The sequence below is a fragment of the Spermophilus citellus genome (assembly GCF_964194105.1).
Source record: "Spermophilus citellus genome assembly, chromosome: 7".
Lineage (NCBI taxonomy): Eukaryota > Metazoa > Chordata > Mammalia > Rodentia > Sciuridae > Spermophilus > Spermophilus citellus.
The window spans coordinates 163105956-163123605 of record NC_138188.1 but is presented as its reverse complement, the minus strand read 5'-3'; the positions used below and the strand labels follow the sequence as shown (position 1 = coordinate 163123605).

General features: G+C 46.4%; 1 protein-coding gene across 4 annotated transcripts; it reads right to left on the bottom strand.

Moving 5' to 3' along the window:
• Positions 1–1491: 1491 nt before the first annotated feature.
• Positions 1492–12775, bottom strand: NDUFV3 (NADH:ubiquinone oxidoreductase subunit V3). Of its 4 annotated transcripts, none has more exons than XM_081301790.1 (5): positions 12537–12775; positions 11753–11893; positions 11242–11362; positions 3917–4987; positions 1492–1752 (listed from the first exon to the last, which is right to left on the bottom strand). In XM_081301790.1, exons 2-5 carry the CDS (start codon positions 11771–11773, stop codon positions 1589–1591), a joined length of 1377 nt encoding a protein of 458 aa, XP_081157916.1. In that variant the 5' UTR covers positions 11774–11893; positions 12537–12775; the 3' UTR covers positions 1492–1588. The 4 variants fall into 4 exon arrangements, with proteins under 4 accessions (XP_081157916.1, XP_081157917.1, XP_081157915.1 ...); XM_081301791.1 differs by lacking the exon at positions 12537–12775 and adding an exon at positions 12357–12530; XM_081301789.1 differs by lacking the exon at positions 11753–11893 and having other exon boundaries at positions 12537–12761.
• Positions 12776–17650: the final 4875 nt, after the last annotated feature.

Genomic DNA, 17650 nt, shown 5'->3' with positions numbered 1-17650 from the left:
CAGCAGGAAATACTAGTGTCTACACTCTGGTTCATCAGATCAGTTTCTGGAATCCATCTTAAGGAAATAATACAACACTAAATGAAGGCCAATGTGATCCCAGTGACAGGAGGCCAAGGCAGGAGGACTGAGTTTGAGGTCAGCCTGGACAATCTAGAGAGACTCTGTCTCAAAATTCAAGACACAAAATGAGTTGCATTTCACAGGTGTTTCTGGCAGCACTTCTGGGGAACATAGGCTTCTTGGGCCACCACAAGAGCGTCCAGGAGGGTGAACTGCAAGGGTGTGACCCAGGGAGGCCAGGATGAGCCAGGGCCAGTTCCAAGGGGAGAACTGCTCAAGCCTCAATCTTCCTCTTCCAAGCATGTGCAGACCTCCTCCTCATCCACCCCAGGGTTGTGTACCCAGGGAAGTGCCGTGTGCCAGGATTCCAGGGGTCTTGGCCCCAGAAGCAAGCCATTAAGCCAGCCACAACCCCCCAAGAAGGGACTGGATGTCTAAGAGGTTGCGTCCAGTGCAGCCACCGCAGGGGGGCGGCAACAGTCAGGCCAGCAGGCAGGTTCCAAGGTTAGCCTTCTTCTGATTCAAGAGTCAGCTTTCCTTTTGGGAATGTGGTTTTATTACTTTATAATAAAAAGGTGATTATTACAAACTTGTTGAGTTGCTAAGCCTCTAGGATGGTCATAAAGTCTGAGGTAGATGATCTCAATACCTGCTTTCAACACTGCTTTCTATTTTGGAATCCCTGACTAACCTTAAGAAACATAGGATTACAGAAATGTGGACTGTGAGTCACGTCACTGTACTGAGTTTGCTATAGGTGGCCTAGAGGCCAAGGATCAGAATCCAAATGAAATAAACCCCAATTTGGGCTCAACACAAGACCATAAAAGGAAAGCAAAGCAAAACGTGGGTAAGCGCCCCACCTGTGTGACTCACCTGGCCTCCAGAGAGCAGTGACCAGCACTTTTTGGTGCATAGTGAGGGCCTCACGAGCAGCAGAGTCCTGAAGAGCTACAGCAGCTCAGAGCCGGCCCATGGCCACTTGGGGGCACAGCTGCCCTGGACAATACAAAACATCCACCTTGCTCTAATCTAACCACTGAAAACGTCCCTGAGTCTACGTGATACCCAACAGAACAAAATCTGCTCCTTTTCTGATAATAAGATGCTATAATCTAGTACCATGGCTCTTAGCAATGCAGTAGTTTAAATTTTAAGATTATTTCTAATTTATCAAAACCAGGCCTATAAATTTCGAAGTCACTACTGCCATTACCAACACCTCCATGTCAATCAGCTTACTGCCAACTCACCCAGCACTCTCTAGTTCCGTGGACTTGTCCTGTTGGCCCTCGCCTTACAATGAAGAATTCCTTGCACACAGTGGACATTCCTGAGTATGTCCTACGTGGGAATGAGTCACGAGCAGTGTTGTCTGTGTAGCATTCACTGGGGAGTTTAAAAAGGAACCAACGACACACTCTGGGCTTGTGACTCAAGTGATTTTTATTTTTGCAGCCAAGACGAGGCCAGGTCACTCCAGAAGAGGGCTCAGAGCCGAGGGGACTCACGTCCAGAAGAGGGCTCAGTGCCGAGGGGACTCACGTCCAGAAGAGGGCTGAGGCATCCTGAACTGGGAGAGGTCCCGGTTCAGGTCGAGGAATGTGTACGTGTTGTAGTCGTGATGCTGCAGGTTCTTGTAGGTGGTGGTGTCATTCGGCTTGGGGGGCGCTGGGGCCTGGGCGGGCTCTGCAGAGGAAGCACAGGACAAGAGGGGCTTTCGGAGACTCATCCCAGCAGCTTCCACCAATCCTACCTGTGACGAAGGAACTGTCTACTTAGAAAGGAAAGTCCGCGGAGGCACCATACCTTCAAAAGCAAGACAAGGATGTTAGTTGAAAAGTTATTCGAAAACTGTGGCCCTAACAATTCAGGAGTGATAATTATTACAGGACCACCTGGGGACAAAGCTGTCACTGGGCCATATAAAATGTTCACCTCTCCCTGACCTCACCCATTGAAAACTGCCCCAGGTTTACATCACAAGCCCACTAGAGGAGGGGACCACGCTGCTCTGTCCTGGTAATAAAATAATAACGACTTCCAGGCCCCAGATTTTAAGTTTAAAAATGCCTAGAACCATTACAGAAGGACTTTCAGTTTGCATGAAGATGCATGGGAAAGAATACTACCTCTATCAGAAATCTGTCTGTACTAGAAATAAACTATTTGTAGAAGAACACTTCCCTAAGCAGAACTAAGTGAGCCTGCCAGTCTCTGTTAGAAGATTAGGAGAATTCTGGCATCTGGTGACCTTAAAACTGGAAGTGTTGGCTGAAGCACAAGAAGGGACTGCTCCTCTGCCACACAACATGCAACAGGACAGGATAAACCTTGCATGGGGCAACAGGCAAGGTTTGGGCTGGAACTTCCACGGACTCTAAAATTCCTGGGAATCAGAGGTTGGGCCATTTCAACTTCTATTTGTGCTTCACCAAACATAATGCACACAAACTTTTTACTATTCTAATCAAGGCCAAAAGCTCTGTTTCTCACAATTTTGCTGGACTAAACAAAAAAAGTCTTAAAGAACTGACATCCTTCCAAACTCAACAAGCCAAAGCCCTTCAGTGTGCTGTACACACACCTTTGGCTAACGCAAGGGGATGACCACAGTGATATTGGGTTATAGTTGCCTCTGAGGGCAAAGAGATTCCCCCCACCCCACTGCTAGAGATGAACCCAGGGCCTGGCTTGTGCTAGGCAGGCACTCTGCCACTGAGCTATACCCCAGGCTGGCAAGTTGGTTTGCAGTCTGAAAATCCCAACGTCCTATTTTCACCCTGAGGGTTTTGGCACCTCCATCTGAGAGGGGAGGAATGAAAGCAGAAGCGCGAGGAGAGGCAGGGCCTGAGGTCGGGAGAAGCCTGGCAAGCAGGGCACGAGAGCTCACGTAAGAGGGCTGGTGGAAAGGGAAGCAAACACTCATCCTGTGACCATATCAGGAGCGCACCAGGCGATGCACACGAGGCAGGGAGGCTTCCAGAAGGATGAAACAGAAACAGGAAGGAGAAGGCGTTGCTAGTGATGCTCTGTTTTAAAGAACCTGCTGAACCACAGATCCTAAAACTGAGGTCCTCCTGCTAACATCTGGCCGCACCCCCACAGCACATCATATCCTACAAGGTCTGATGCTCACGAAATGTAACAGTTAAGGGATGCACTGCTTTCCTCAGGAAGCCTGTTGTGTTTCTTAGGTAAATCAGAAAAGGAAATGTCCTGTGAAAAGAAAACCCTGCAGTCCCCAGCTGTCTTCGTGTGACACTCACTGCTTCAGCCCCTAACTGCGAACCTTCCCTCATGCCTGAGGGTGCTCAGGGCAATCGCTGGCTTAGTTCACTTGAAGACTATCACTCCCTTATGACTCTCACTCCTGCCTACTCAAGCTAGATGGGAGACCAAGGATGCTCACAGGTCACCAAATAGACATCTGGATGCCCTGGAAGGTTAAGGGTGGCCATGCTAAACTGACAGTCTGCAAAAATTATGCTGGTTAAGAGGTTGTCCAGAGTACCAAGGGCACACTCTTTCATTACAAAAAAAATGATATTGTCATATTGTGTGCATGTACAAATATGTAACAATGAATCCCACTGTTAAGTATAATTATAATGCATCAATAAAAAATTTTAAAAATGTTATCAGAAAAAGTAAAATATTTTAGGAATTTGTATAAAGATGTGCATTATCTGTAATTAATCTGTACTTCTCTGCCTAGCTGGACACATTGCAGCCCTAGTTTCTACTAGAAGCTGATTAACATAATATCTCTTTCTAAGCAAGCAGAAATTCAGAATAGTGTGTTAGAGTCTAGCCACCCCCAAGGATAAGAGTCTAACAAGGTGAGGTGTACCCTGTGTGTGGCCCTGGGCTTCCCCGCAGGGCGCTGCGTCTTCCGCGGCCTGGCCCCTCTCCTCAGGCTGTGGTCCTGCGGCCTTCTCTCCAGAGACGTCTCTCACTGGTACCTGATCTTCCAAGACGCCCCCTTTGGCCTTTGAGTGTCTTTCCGTTACCTGTTTCCCCACGTTTTCTTCTCTGGCTAGGGAAGAAGAGGCTTTCCAACCAGGCCCAGGCACCTGAGGTTCTAGGCGTCTGCCTTGGGCCCCAGGGGCGGCAGCTGGCAGCTGATCCCGCGCCCTGGCCTCTTCTGTCTGCGCTGCGAACACTGGGCCGCCACTCTGCTGTGTTGAAGATCCAGCTTTTGTGTGGCTAGGTAAAGTGTCCTGAACATCAAATGGCTTTTGGCTTTCTTCATCTGTCTCATTGGAACTAAATATTTTCTGCAATTCTTCTTTCTTTACATTTTTCTTCAAAATCTCTTCACTGGCCTGTGAGCTGGGTGTGGTGGGTTTTGGTTTGGCTTCTTTTCTGTCCTTTACTGACTTGGTGGAGGGCCCCGTCTTCTTCAGCGGACGGGGCTGCCCTGGGTAGGTGACATCCACGGGTGGCCTCTGCACCCCAGTATTCTCTTTTGCAGATGCCGTGGCTTTGGGGTCTTTCTTCTCAAAGGGGTGGGTGGCCTCTGGCTTTGAAAACTGTCCCTTGCCTTTGCTCACCCCTTGGGGACCAACTTCTGGGACATCCCCCTCCTCGTCAGACTCTGAATCGGAGGAGCTGGATGTGGAGGAGGAGGAGGACGAATCCTCCCTCTGGTTCCCAGGAACCTGATGAACCTTGGAGTCAGAACCCTGTTCTTGGAATGGAGGCAGGAACTTTTGAGGAAATTCTACCAGAGTCTTCCTCGAAAAACGCTGCAGGGGCCCTTCCTCTGAGAGCAGCCTGCTGCCACTGGGGTGGGGGCTAGCTAGTGTCCCGCCTCTGCTCCCACATGGCAGGGGAGAATGGGGTGGAGACAGGCTGTCAGGCGGCGCAGCTGCTGTCTGGGGGGTTAGTGGCTTGACCCTCTCCTTTGGTTCCACTACATCTAGGAAACGGCATAAAGAGGAAGGTTATTTTTACTATTTAATGAAACAACTTAAACTCATTAGTCAAAGTCATCGACATTTCACTGCATATCAACCCATTACTTATAACACCTTCAGTGTAACCAACCAAAGACAAGTCCCCCGGGAAGGCTCTCCAGTGACACAACCAAGCTGTGTGCTTGGCAGCTAAGAACTGGAGATACTTCCCTCTCTTGCTGAAAACATTAAAGATGGAGATTTTTTTTGTTGTTTAAACCAACAGGAATAACAAACTGCATGCATTTTCTACACTGATGGCTTCTCTGGTTATGGTTATTTTTAAACTATTTCATCCAATAAAGATATTTTTAGATGACTACTGAAGTTTTATAATTGCATATTTCCTTGAATCCCTAAAATCAAGCAAATATTTGGTGTTTCTCCAATATTAAAAACAACAACAAACAAAAACAAACAAACAAAAAAAACAACCAAACAGTGAAAGTACATACAGGAGCCCGGCAGGGACTGGGGTCCCCACATGCATGTGTGTGAGAGTGGGGGTGGTGGGAGAGGATAGTGCCCTGAAAAGGAAGAAAAGTCCTTCACAGTCACACAGGTCATTTGGGGATTTCTTGAGCCAAAAAAAAAAAAAAAAAGTACTACGATACTGAAAAGGTCTAAATAATGTAATATCATAGGTATCACTTGGAATGGATTTTAAATTCTAAAAAAAAAAAAAAAAAAGATAAGTACTAATATAATAAAAAGTCTTATATTTCATGGTCATTGATGAAAAAAATGAGATAAAGTAATATATCAATTAGAGCTAATTTAATTTAATTTTGTCAGCTAGTAATAAATGTTTTCTAACCACATAAATCAGAAGAAAAGTATAAGACACATTCTTAAAATTATCTTTCAAACTTAAAACAAAACTTTGAAAACTATTACAGGTGAGCAGACGTATATCCAGATTCCTGAAGGCTAGGCGCCTATTTTGTACTGAAAACAGATCTATCCTACATCTCTAGGGTAAAACCTGTCCTCCCAACCACTCTGGCTTAGCAGTACCCAGCAGGGTTTTCTGAGCTCAGGAACCAATGACTAATAGACTGATATGGTGAGATCAAAGAGGAGAAAGAGGGCTGGGGCTGGGGCTCAGTGGTAGAGCGCTCTCCTAGCCCATGTGAGGCCCTGGGTTCGATCCTCAGCACCACATAAAAATAAGTAAAATAAAGGTACTGTGTCCAACTACAACTAAAAGGTAAATATTAAAAACAAACAAAAAAAAATGAAAAAAGAACAAGCCACTGGACGCGGGCCAGCCAGAGGGGGACAGCACTGTGAGGAAAAACGACCTGAGGGCTAGTGTGGGTGACTGTTGTAATCACCCCAGCCCACCACCACCATGCCCACCAAGCCACATAGGAACCTCGGACTCAGACCCTGCACTCGGAACCCCACCCCAGGAGGTGTTGATGCAGGTGCAGGGGACTTTCAGAGTGCACACGCAGCTGCAGGTCATGCTGAACGGAAGGTGAGCAAAGGGGTAGTGCACAGTGGCTTCTGCTGTGTCTCTCTGAACCCAGCTGCCCAGCTCAGAAATTCCTAACAGCTGTGTCTAAGATGCTCTGGCCTTCAAACCCTGCCAGCCACTCACCTGGATTACTGATCCATCTCTATTTTGACTTGAACGAATTTTCCAAGTATGAAAAATTAAATTAAAATTAAGGCTATCTTACATGGGCTGTTTTGAATAGAAAGATGGTAAGGATTGAATCTTTCAAAATCTACTGAGACCTTGTGCGTATGTGAGGTGCTGAGGTTTGAACTCAGGGCCTTGTGTACGCTAGGAAAGTACTCTACCACTGAGCTATTTCCCTATCCCTTGCATATATTAAAAATTGTAATGTTATTAAACCAGACTAATGGTGACACTGCAAGAGTTCTGTTCCTGTTTCTATTCTCTAAAAATGCTGCTCTTACACTCACTCATCTTGGCCTATGGATTTCATTCTTCGAATTCACAAGATAAAAACCCAGAAAGAAGAAATTGACAGAGCACTGCTGGGGTCGCTGCAACACTGGAGGGCGGGGCCAGCCACTGAGAGCTGCAGAGGACCGCAGCCTTACCCAAACCCCACCTGCCAGCAGAAGGGGGGAATTAAGTTTCATCCCAAAACTTGGGTTCCACTGGGGCTGAGAGCAGAGCTCAGTGATAAGAGTGCCAGCCTAGCACAAGGTCCTAGGCCCAGTCCTTAGCAGAAAAAACAAAACAAAGCAAAAACAACCTACATTATACATTGATTCATTACCTACAGAAAATGGAGGGGACATTTCAGATGGGGCTGACAATGACACAACTTAGATATTTTATTTGAAAAGGAAACCTTAAGGGCTTGGATGTAGCTCAGTGGTAGAGTGATCACCTAGTATGCCTGAGGCCCTGGGTTTAATCCCTGGCACTGCAAAAAAAACAAAACAAAAAAACCCCAAAGACAAAAAAAAGAAATTTCATTATATGAAACAAAAGGCATTCAAGTTTCTTTTGTCTGAGTTAGCTATTGAGAACACCCCAGGGAAAGGCTAACAGAGGACAGGAACAGATTTTGCTTTTTACCAAGAGCCAGTGTGTCTGCCCTGCCACAGCACAAGGAGAGCCTCCTCTGCATGGCTCAATAGGAAACCTGTCTGCTGATCTGTAGCTGCCTGCATCACTAACTAGCAAGCCCAGGGTCCCCACCAGGTCTGAGTTTCACAGTACAGAACTGATGTCGCCTAGAAGACAGTTCTATCACATCAAGGAAAAGTGGTCTTTGCTCTGAACAGAAGTATTTCACCCCAGTGCTTGCTCTCATTCAATGTCCAGAGACAGACTGTGATAACCTCTGACAATGCGACAGTGGCTTTCCTCAAAGACAAAGTAACAGAATGCCTGGCTGCTAAACAAGCCTCATGGGGCAGGTCCATCTCATAGCTCACTCTCCAGACCACGAAGTTGCATGAGATAAAGGTCTGTGGTCACCAGTGAGCAGTTCTCCTCACACTTCTCTTCTCAAAACAGAACTTAAGCTTCTTGATTCTCTCTTTCACTTGGTTGAAAAGTGAGGGAATGACCTTCAGGATTTTTGCAAAAGCAAGGATGACTATAGTATTTTAAACAGATTAGTCACCTTAAAACACTTCCAAATCTTTTCAACAGATCACAAAACTAATTCAGCATACAAAGCACATTCAGAAGCAAAGGTCATCTAAACATGACATAGAAGGCTGAAGTTACTTAGGTTTTATAGGGTAATTATATGGTGTTTTACATAAAAAGTTTTTCTTTTAACAAACGCATGAGAATGGAGATTTTTCAGCAGCAATATAGTATAGTAAATAAGATATAGACTATGAATCATAATGCCTGGGGGCAAACCTAGACTCCCTGCCGCTGTCTCTGTGACATCTCAGCCTCACTGGTGACACAGGTTGACAGCAACATCCACACACAGGCTTGTCTGTGGACACACAGATAATAAGGGGAAAGTGCTCAGAAGAGCACTTGGTATTATGGCTATAAAATAAATACATCAAATCTCTATTTCCAAATATCCTCACTTTTAAACCTGAGATAGGACTTGGAATGGCCAATCAACTTTGGTTTCTCAGCATACTCTTTAAAAAGCCACACGGAAATTACCCAGCCAACGGTTTATACTGACTCAAAGTTCAGCTTGGTGAAAGGATCCAGCAGATGACAAACCTGCAGAGCCAGACATTCCCCAAGAGGGGCCCTGGGAGGATACCCTGGACTGACACTCACCTACTGCTTCCCTCAGGAAGTATGTGCAAAAAGAAGCTAGAAACTTCCAGAACAAGGTAGAGCAACTTCTGTAGCCTAAGGCAAGCCCAGCCAGACCCTGTGGCTAGAGATGTGACCCCAGGGTGAGTACTTAGGGTCCCCATCTGCATGCAGAAAACTTCCACCAGAGCTGCTAAAGCCAGCTTGGGGTAGGAGGGTTTAAGATGACAATGTACCATGGTGGAGAAAAGAATGACTGAACCTTACACTTTCCTACCACTGACACTTCGGGGGAAATGCAGGCTCCATGCGTCAGTTTAGAAGCATTCTTTCTTTTTCTTTGTACAGAGATTGCTTTATGAGATGTAAATGTAATATGCACCCCAAACAATTGAAAGCTGTCTTCCCCCCCAAAAGCCCCGGTCATTTATGAAGTTCACAGCTGTCACATGCCCATGAGCCTAACACCCAGGGAGGGAGCACACGGGACACTCAAGCCGGGAGGACCCAGGCCCAGACACCCTCAAGGATGCCACAGCTAGCGACAAAAGCTCCACGGGGGCCCAAGGCCAGCTCCCAGCTCAGCATTCCCATCCCATGATGGCACCCCAACTGTCCCAGGACAGAGCACACAGTTCCCACTGACAATGTGGAAGCACATTTCTAAACAGGAGGCTCTGGGCTCTGCCATGATATTTTCAAATTCACTTAGTCCAGATTCATAAATCTAGGAGGTAGGATTACTGACACAAGGTTAAAATTCACCAAAGGAAAGGATGATGGTACTGACATAAGTAAAAAAATGTGCCAGGTTGCATGAGGCCCTGGGTTTGCACAAACAAAAAGTGTAATACAGAATGTAACTTTGTTTTTTTAAGTATTGAGAATTGAAGCCAGGAGCACTACACCTCTGAACTACATCCCTATCCCTTTTTAATTTTTTATCTTGAGACAGAGTCTCACTAAGTTGATCAGGCTGGCCTTGAACTTGAGGTCCTCTTTCCTCAACCTCTTAAATTGCTGGGATTACAGGCATGTGTCATAACTGACATACTCGTCACAAACATTTTTTAGGCGTGGTACTGGTATTGAGATTATTTTTACTAAAAGAAGAGTTCTTATGTTTAACACATACATTTTAAAAAATGCATTCAGATGGAAAAGAACATCAGATTTAAAAATGAGGCTGGTATAGGATAGAATTTTAAAAAGTTCCTGTGCAATACAGGCCTCAGGTCAACAGGACATGCAGAAACTACCAAGATGGTGAGTCTCCCGGCCCAGGTGGGCAGTGTGAAAGTGGGGCTGGCACTCTCTACAGGTGCAAACTTTTAAAACTCCCCAATGTTCTATGAGCAGGTCAAGGAGACCACAAGCAAAAGAATCTAGACATTTTCAGACACTCAAACTGAAGAAATGGTATTTTGATAAAGGAAGACCAAATTCAATTATCATTCTACAACCCCATATGAGGATCAAAGACCTGCAAAGATAGTAATACTGCATAGTCTTTCTAGAGTAAACTAAGTTTTCATCAATAAAAGCTAAATTAAGTGGACCTAGATCATGATCAACCATCAATGATGAACAAGGGGCTGGGAATATAGCTCAGTGGCAGAGTGCCTGTCAAGCATCCATGAGGCCCTGGGTTCCAACTCCAGCACTGCAAAAGGAAAAGAGGGGGAGGGGGAGTAGAGAATAGAAAATAAAAGTAATCCCAGAAGAGAAGCATTTAAAATTCACTGCTGCATTTCCTTTTGCTCTTTAATAAGGACATGTTACATTGGTACTCAGGGAGGAGAAACAAAATTAAAAACTAGTGGTAAAAGTCAAAAGGATTGTGTAAAGAGCTGGAAACAGGTCAGACATTGTGCCTTAGCAGAAGGAGTCACAGTGGAAAACTGCCTGCTCTTATTAACTCCTTCTCCACAGTCCTAAAATGATACCCACAATCCTGGTCTGTGACGGAGCAAACTGGGGAACCACCACAGGGTTTCAAAGAGAGAGAAGAAAGTCAAAATTGGGGAGGAAAGGGGCTGGAGTTGCAGCTCAGTGGTAGAGCGCTTGCTTAGCATGTGTGAGGCACTGGGTTCGATTCTTAGCACTGCATATAAATAAATTGAAAAAAAAAAAAAGGTCCATCAAAACTGGGGAGGAAAATGAGGGTGTAGTTGCTCTACCTCACACTAGTGAGGTCCATGGTGAGGACATAGAAGTACCTCAGAGGAGGACTAATGCTTGGTACCACTTGTTGGAGGTGGGTGTTTAGAAAACAAAAAGACCAGTTCAGGGTTGATGTGAGTCAAAGTACCATTTCTCCTGTGTTTGGTCTGTCACAGCCCTCATATCTGACTATGATCTGGACATGGCAAGGATGAAGAGCCATAAGTTATGTAGCTAATAAACCTTATTTGCATGCATGGAAGGCTGACTAGGTATTTACTTGGCATTCTCTGTCCCTTATGATTATCATTAAAATCTTACTTTTTGGTGGACTTTGCTTCTTGGGATTTAGTGAATGTCCCTTTTCATTCTTCCCTGATTCTGCACAGAGAGAAGCTGTAGAGGCAAATCCTCGAAATACTTGTGCTTCTAGGAGCATAGTCTGACAAGAGAGTTAATAAATATGGATATTTAGAGTATTATCATTTATAACAGTTATTACAACATATAAATACTACATATTACTACTACACATGAATGTTCAAGGAACTAGAGGTTATTCCAATTTCTATAATAAATGTATATCATGGAAACGTTAGAAAATACAAAAAAAGTTGCAACAAGAAAATGCCCAGGTTCAAGGATAATCACTGTTAGCATCTGAGTTAATAATGAAGGATGTCCTCCTGTGTACACTCTTGTCATCTCCGACTCTGTTAACTTTCAAAATACATTTTGTTCTTTTTATAAACTGTTTTTCTATACTTAGAAACAAAAATACAATCTGCAATTTGAAATGATGTACATAAATAATTGATTCAGAAGTACTTACAACAGAAATGAAAAATACCATGTGAATCCACTCAGCAGGTAATCAATAAGCCTGCGTGTTAAACAGATGCTGGCCATAGAACAAGACGTGAAAACATTTGGCTCCTGACTGTAAGCAGGGAAAGTATATGCACACGCAAAACTGAAAAAAACGTTGGGAGCTTAAAGGAGTAAATAAACAGTGGACACGACAATGGTTTCCTCCCTCACCTGTACTTTACTTAGCAGTGACTACTTAGTGCTTCTGGGGACTGGGCGTGTGGCGCAGTGACAGGGAACGCACGCTTGAGGCCTGGGTTCAATCCCAGCTCCAAGAGGGGGAAAGGCAAATACCGCTTTCATAATAAGATCCATTTTAAAGTGAAACTAGCGGCCTTAGCTTTTCACAGAGAAGGCGACCTTTCACGGCCCGGAGGGGTGACCTCCTCCTCAGTGGCCACCAGGTAGTTACCGGGTCAGCCAGTGCCCTCATTTCACTTAACCACGGTTGGTTTTCGGCTAAATATGGGCACTGTCCTTACGGGAGCCGCGCGGGTGGCACAAGTCACCGTCGGACAGCGGTTCTCCACGCCGGGCGCAGCGGGGACGCTCGGGGAGATGCACACCTGCCCGCAGCTCCCCAGGTGACCCGGCCCGGCCGGGGCGGCGCCGCGCAGGGGGCCACCTCGCCCGGGCGGCGTCGGAGCCCAGACCGCCCGGCACGAGGGGTCCGCGGGTGCGGCCGGGGCGCGCCCTCGCCGGGTCCCTGCGCGCTCCGGGCCGCGCAGCGGGAAACTCCTCCGTACCTTCAGCGGCCCAGCTCGTCCTCGCCGCAGCACCAGCGAAGCAGCCATAGCGGAGACGCGCAGGCCGAGGTCGCACGGGAGACACGCCCCGCGCGCGCACCCGCCGTCCCCAAACCGCCCCGGATCCGGAGCTCGCCAATCCCAGGGCAGGAGGAGCGGGGCGAGGGTCGAGGGACTGCGCGCGCATCTCCAGCCGCCGGCTAGGCCACACCCCCAGCCAGAGTCTACCAACCGCAAGCCTCAGCGCAAAGGGGCCCGCCCCGGGCAGCTGTGGACCTGGTAGGATCGAGTGTGCAGGCTCCCGCGGTGCAAGGTGCCCTTCGCGCAGCTGTTGGGGCCCGGTGAAGATCCGAAGTGTTTTGGGGGAGTTGCACCCCTCTTCTCGCTGTATGCGGAGAACGGATCTGGCTTTCCCCTTTATCTCACTTCGTTGCCAATTTCTTATCTTAAATCTGAAAACTTTCCCAGGTGCACAGCCTCATCAGTTCTGCCCTTAGTAGCATTAATGGTCCTATTTGAAAATCCTTTGTGTTTTGTGGGACTCATTTATTTGGCACTGGGATTGAACACAGCTGGGCTTAACCAATGAGCCACACCCCCAGCCCTTTTATTTTAAATTTTGAGACAGAGGCTAGCTAAGTTGCTTAAGGCCTGGCTAAATTGCGGAAGCTGGCTTTAAACTTGTGATCCTCCTGCTTCAGCCTCTGGAGTTGCTGGGATTACAGGTTCACGTCAGGACGTCGAACGTTTTGTGGGTTTTAAAGCTCCTCAGCACCATATCTCTGGGTCCATACCACGTGCCTGGTCTCCTTCCATAGCTACAACTACGGAGTCTGATCAGACACCATCAAGATGGTCACCAGTCATCGTCCACCCTGCACGAACAGGCCTGCTTTTGGCCCAAGACAATGCTAACACCAGAATTAGATTGGAAATTGATGCTTTAGTTTACCTAAAAATTTATCAGTGCAAACATCCCACCACCCACTGGGCATAGTTTAGTTGTGGAGTAGGTGTTATTAGTTATCAGCTTCCTTCATGTTTCATTGAGTAGTGGTCTCCTGCCTCATCTCCCCTACTCCATGTCCAGTGCCCCATAAATATTTCACGGAAGATGTTGTCACACCTCCAACTTCCACGGGGGAAGAGGCCCTTCCACCAACAATTCAATTGAAAAGGGATCCCTGACAAAGCTGGAGATTTGTTTTGCCGGTGGCAAGATATACTGGCAAACAGAGGTCCCTAGACCCAGACCTGCATCCAAGCAGAATCTGGCTTGGAGTAAATGCAATAGTGGCCATCCTGGAAGGCAAAGAGGACAAACTTAGGGTCACCGTCAGAAGACAGTCCTTTGTTCTTAAGAAGAAAACAAAGTAAAACATGCTAACACAAGGATTGACTCTTTCTCAAAACCAGACTAATTCCGCTGTCTCCAGGGGCAGTCCCTGCTTGTCTATGTGTGGTGTGCTCATTTGACCAGTGAAAAACAAAACTGAAGGTGATAGGCTGGGTGTGGTGACTCAGGCCTTTGATCCCAGCAGCCGGCCGTGAATCTGAGGCAGGAGGATCACGAGTTCAAAGCCAACCTCAGCAATAGCGAGGTGCTAAGCAACTCAGTGAGACCCTGTCTCTAAATAAAATACAAAATAGGGCTGGGGATGAGGCTCAGTGGTCGAGTGCCCCTGAGTTCAGTCCCCGGTACCCAAAAATAAACAAAACCTGAAGGTGACAGCCACAGCTTTCACTTGGGGAACCTGTACTGGAATTGAAAGACCCACATCACCTTCTCTGTGGTAACTGGAGGCCCCACTTCCCACACCACCACCAGGAGGACACATTCAGCCCCAGTTAGACATCTTTCTAGAGATGTAAGACTCAAGAACAAATAAAGACCTTGCCTGTCGCATTCCTCGCGACTAAAACACTCAGGCTCACTTCAGGGAACTGGGCTGCACAAAATAACCACACAGAGACAGAGATACCTTTTTCTTTGGGGTTCTCTAAAGCTCCTCTCACCTTAAGGGTCTGTAGAAAAAGAGAGGGAGTGTGTGCTGACCCCTTTTATTGAAGAGAAGCCATTCAAATGAGGCAAGGGGTGAGGATTCAGGGGGCTGAGTCTAGCTTCATGATGTCTGCTGTTAGCAGGTTGGACTGACATCTAGGAAGGCCACACCCAAGGGCAGAGTAAGAGAAGGGGACACACGAAGGGAGTTTCCATGGAACATTCTATCTCAAACAGGGCAAGGGGGTAATATCACAAAGGAACAGGTGAGCGTAGCTCGATCCATGGGGATGCATGAAGACACGCCTATGCATGAAGACACATTCTGCTACTTTGAGGATCGGGGCAGCCGTCTAGGGCCACTATGAATGTGGCCAGATCACTACGAAAGTGACCAACAGAGCCTCTACCGCTCACAGGAAGGAAAATGCTGGTCACTCAGCATGACGGCCCCCGACACTTTGCCTGTCGGAATTGTGCATGGTTTGTATGTGGTTTGTCCCGAGGGTTGTGTGTTAGAAGCTTTGTCCTGGCATGGTGATGAAGCCAGATTTAAAGTTAGGTAGTCAGTGTAGTTAGGTAAATCGGGTCTAATACCGAGTGAAATCTAAAATGGAGGCCATGCTGGGAATGACTCAGGAAAAACACAGGACAATGGAATGTTAATGGAGCCCAGGAAACAGCCCCCAACAGATTTGAAGATAGCCCATCACAAAGAAGTGTTAATAAACAGCCCCCAGCAAACTTAAAGATACCCCATCTCAAAGAAGTGATAATGAAGTCCTTCCTGCCCAGATGACTTCTTTGGCCCACCTGTGTCCCAACCCCTCCCACCTACATTCCATCACCAAAACTATAAAAAAGGGAACACATTTGCCCGCCAACTGGATTCCACCTATTGGGTCCCCTTCTTCCTCCGGGAGAAGTCTTTTCCTCTGTCCTCTAATAAACTTCTACTTTCTACTCTGACCTTGCCTCGGCGTGCTTCTTTGGTGTTATTCTTCAACATCGGGGAAGCAAGGACTCGTCACCGGTCAACAGCGGTAACAGTGATGTGGGAGTGATGGGACCTTTAAGGGGTGAGTCCTAGTGGGAAGTTATTAGGTCACTGGGGGGTGCTGCCTTTGGCGGGAATTAATATAGTTCTCATGGGACTCTGGTTAGTCATGAGAGAGTTTTTTTAAAAAGGAGTGAGACTGGTTCCTCCCTGCTCTCTGGTTTCCTGCCTTACCAAGTGGTCTCGCCCTCTAGCTTGTGTTCCCATGGTGATGCCATCCACCATGATGTGACATAATGAGGGGTCCTTGCCAGAGCTGGCACTATGCCACTTGGAGTTTCAGCCTCCAAAACTGGGAGCTGCACAGACATCTTTCTATATACAGACCCGAGTCCTTCAGAACTTTACCTTTGATCATGAAACCTATACAATATAAACTTTCTGAAGTAGCTTCAGGTCAGCCAAGCCTCTCCAAGGCATGGCTTTCCCACTGGGACCCAGCTTTTTCTCCCTATGTGTGTTTGTGTTTTTCTTAATTCTTCATTGCCCACGTGTTTCTGGTATTTCTTTAGTCAACAGTCGTGGCTCTAAGAGAGATGGGAGGTCATGGATCCAAAATGATCACCATGGATCATTTAGGAAAGGCCGCACCGTTCCGTCAGTTGTGTTGATATAAGTGATGATGAAAATGGAAAGTCCAGATGGTGGTGCACACTTGTGATCCCAGCAACTCAGGAGGTTGAGGCAGGAGGATCGCAAGTTTGAGGCCATCCTCAGCAATTTAATGAGGCCTTAAGCAACTTAGTAAGACCCTGTCTCAAAATAAAAAATAAAAAGGGCTGGGGATGTGGCTCAGTGGTAAAGTACTTGGCTCAATCCCCAATACTAAAAAAAAAAAAAAAAAAAAAAAAAAAAGAAAAGAAAAAGAAAAAAGAAAGAAAAGAAAATGGAAAACATAACTCCTTCCTTATACCTTTTACATAAAATTATTTCTAGCTAAATTAAAGTTCTAAAACAAAACAGCAATTGATTATGGACATAAAAAGTCCAAACTATGATAGCAATTAAAATGTCTATTGAAGTTAAAATCAAAATGTGGGCTGGGGATGTGGCTCAAGTGGTAGCGTGCTCACCTGGCATGCGTGGGGCCCGGGTTCGATCCTCAGAACCACATACAAAGATGTTGTGTCCGCCGAAAACTAAAAAATAAATATAAAAGAAAAAAATCAAAATGTCTGCACAAGGCACTATAAAAACTGAAAAGACAAACCATGAACTGGGAACTATTAACCAATATGAAATTAGTATCAAGAACACATGGTTTCCTAAGTAAGAAGAAAGACAAATCAACCAAGAAAATAGCCTAGTGGCTGTCTGTGGGGGAATGGAGAGAGATCCAAATAGAGGCGCCCTCAGGGCTGTGGTCTGTTGGGTGTTTATTGCTTAAGATGTGGTTTAGATACATGTAACTTGCTTTTGAGTTTTAGAGGAGCTCACGTGAGTCTCAGAGGAGGCTTTGTGCTTGGGCTTTGGGGCATGCTGGAACTGTTATGACCATGGGAACTCTTGGAGATGGGACTACATGCATTTTTTCATGATGAGATAAATATGCGTTTTGGGGGACCAAGGGTAGAATATTGTGGTTTGCATGTGAGGTGTCCCCTCAAAGCTTCTGTGTTAATGCAGGAATATTTGGAGGTGAAATGACTGGATTGTGAGAGCTGTAACCCAATTGGTCCAGCCTAGTTTGAATTGACTGGCTGAGTGGTAACTGTAGGCAGGTGGGACAAGGCTGGAGGAGGTATGCCCTGGAAGGAGCGTTTTCAATGGGAGCTCAGGCAGCAGGAACGCCCTAATCCCCGCAGCAATAATCTTCAACCTCCAACTTCCCTAAAACCCTTGTCTTAAACCGGGAACGCCCTAAACCCAAGGACCGGGATACTTCCTCAAACCTGGATCAGCTCTAAACCCGGATCCGCCTTGGTCTTTGAGCAAGGTCACCTTACTTGCAATGTCAACAGCGAAATCATTAACATGGGGTACGCTAGCAAGGAAATTTTGATGCGTCATTTCTACTTGGTAATGGCCCTCAGCATATGATTGCACTACCTAGTA

Bases quoted from the DNA above. Each gene is read 5' to 3' on its own strand.
- NDUFV3 (XM_081301789.1), bottom strand. From the start codon at position 12,584: ATGGCTGCTTCGCTGGTGCTGCGGCGAGGACGAGCTGGGCCGCTGAAG. The intron at 11,363-12,536 runs GTACGGAGGAGT...CTCTCTTGTCAG, and splicing joins GACGAGCTGGGCCGCTGAAG to ACTATGCTCCTAGAAGCACA. The intron at 4,988-11,241 runs GTAAGATTTTAA...GCCGTTTCCTAG, and splicing joins GAAGCAAAGTCCACCAAAAA to ATGTAGTGGAACCAAAGGAG.